At 32.1% G+C, this 1,606-nt stretch overlaps 1 protein-coding gene across 1 annotated transcript in view; it reads right to left on the bottom strand.

The window, feature by feature from the left end:
• The window catches only part of LOC106100862 (iron/zinc purple acid phosphatase-like protein), an 8,803-nt gene that overhangs the window by 4,571 nt on the left and 2,626 nt on the right, over positions 1–1,606 (bottom strand). Inside the window, exon 3 of the mRNA XM_013279926.1 lies at positions 1–144. This exon is cut by the window's left edge and continues 8 nt beyond it. Coding sequence (XP_013135380.1) covers positions 1–144 — 144 coding nt within the window. The remainder of the gene's footprint in view (positions 145–1,606) is intronic.

Genomic DNA, 1,606 nt, shown 5'->3' with positions numbered 1-1,606 from the left:
AGCAGTGGGAGTCCGACGCGCGTGGGCAGGTAGTTATTCTCGCAGAGCACGTGCTCGTTGCTGCAGTACATCGGCCGGTGGCCGTAGATAACTATCCATGGTCGTAGCCGCCTGTTGACCAAGCCCACTTCACTGCTATTGTGTCACAGCTTTATAAAAGCTTGCTTATCGATATTCCGAATTATTAACATTTTTCTTATTAAACACAAAACACTCAAAACACATTTCAATCTAGGTTTATTGACTCGTTAGTTCTTTTGTACATGTTATGCCTTTTGTTCTTCGACTGCAAATGTTGATATGTTCTAGTAGCCTTATTTCTCGTTCATACTTTTGTATTACGTATCAAAGTTATAATAACTTAAAAAAAGTAAAATCTGTTTTTATTTTCTTTGATTCAACATTACTGATATTGCCGATTGGGATTGCTTGAAGTATTACTCTTAAACTATTTTCTTCCTTTTCTTTTATTCTAATTATGGAGAAACACTGGTATTTTCACGTTAATGTTAATACACACCGTTCAAACGTACAAATATTAGAAAACAATCATAAGTTCACACTGAAAACTTCTATACAAATCATATTTCCTTAAAGAGATATAGAAATATATTTTGCACACGTTTCAAGAGTGAAAACTCGTGATAAAAACACACACAAGACACAGTTTTAAAAACAAATCGTCATGCCTTTAGACGGATTCCAAAACAACACTGTTACACATATTTGGCATTATTATTTGCCTTGCAAGAAGAAAGGGCGTAGGAAATATTTTTTCAATAAAGTTTTTTGAAGTCCTTTGAAGATATCTACATTTATGTAGTATTTTATGATTAATTTAAGCAGTTGTCGTACCTTACAAAGATTTGAGAAAGCAGATAAAAAGACACTTAAAAACATGAAAACATTATATATTGTTTTTATGTTAGTCATAATGCAAATTGTATTGTTGCATCAAATGATTAGTGGAAAAATTATTGAAGAAAACAAAACATACATAAATATAAAATAATTAGTTAATAATTTCTTATATTTACGAGAACATTACATGTGGAAAACATAATGTTATGTGAGATGTGATAAGTTTATTTTATTATGATTAACTTGTTTACGGTCGAGATGTTTCTAGAGCCTTTCAGCTTTCATGGGACTCTCCTAGCATTATGTATTGTCTATAACGAAGTTATGACAATCTTGATTTTGTGGTAACATCACAGAGTCGTCTCTATACAATTTATGCTCTATTATTTTTTTTAGATTTATGAATAAGAAACATTTTAATCCATACAATTATTTTTCAATGACATCGACAATGTTACTGAGAGCTGTAATTAAGTGTTAACTTAATGATAAGTTATGTCATTGTCCGATTATAATTTATTATCTCACTGGACATGTAACTAAATAATAATATAGCTAGTGAGATTGTACACAAGGTTCACGAATTATTAGTGAAATAAATGTTACCACAATACTCTAGAACTGCTTAACTGATCTGGATGAAATTTGTAACAGTTAGATTAGTTTAGTAAACGCAGAGTCCGCGACAGTCAGCTAGACACTGACCTGTTCTCCTCGCGGTTAGCCTCGCTAAGGTCCTGCTGCA

Source organism: Papilio polytes, unplaced genomic scaffold, assembly GCF_000836215.1.
Source record: "Papilio polytes unplaced genomic scaffold, Ppol_1.0 DF824035.1, whole genome shotgun sequence".
Classification (NCBI taxonomy): Eukaryota; Metazoa; Arthropoda; class Insecta; order Lepidoptera; family Papilionidae; genus Papilio; species Papilio polytes.
The sequence above is the reverse complement of the archived record's forward strand: the minus strand, read 5'-3'. Positions and strand labels throughout refer to the sequence as shown.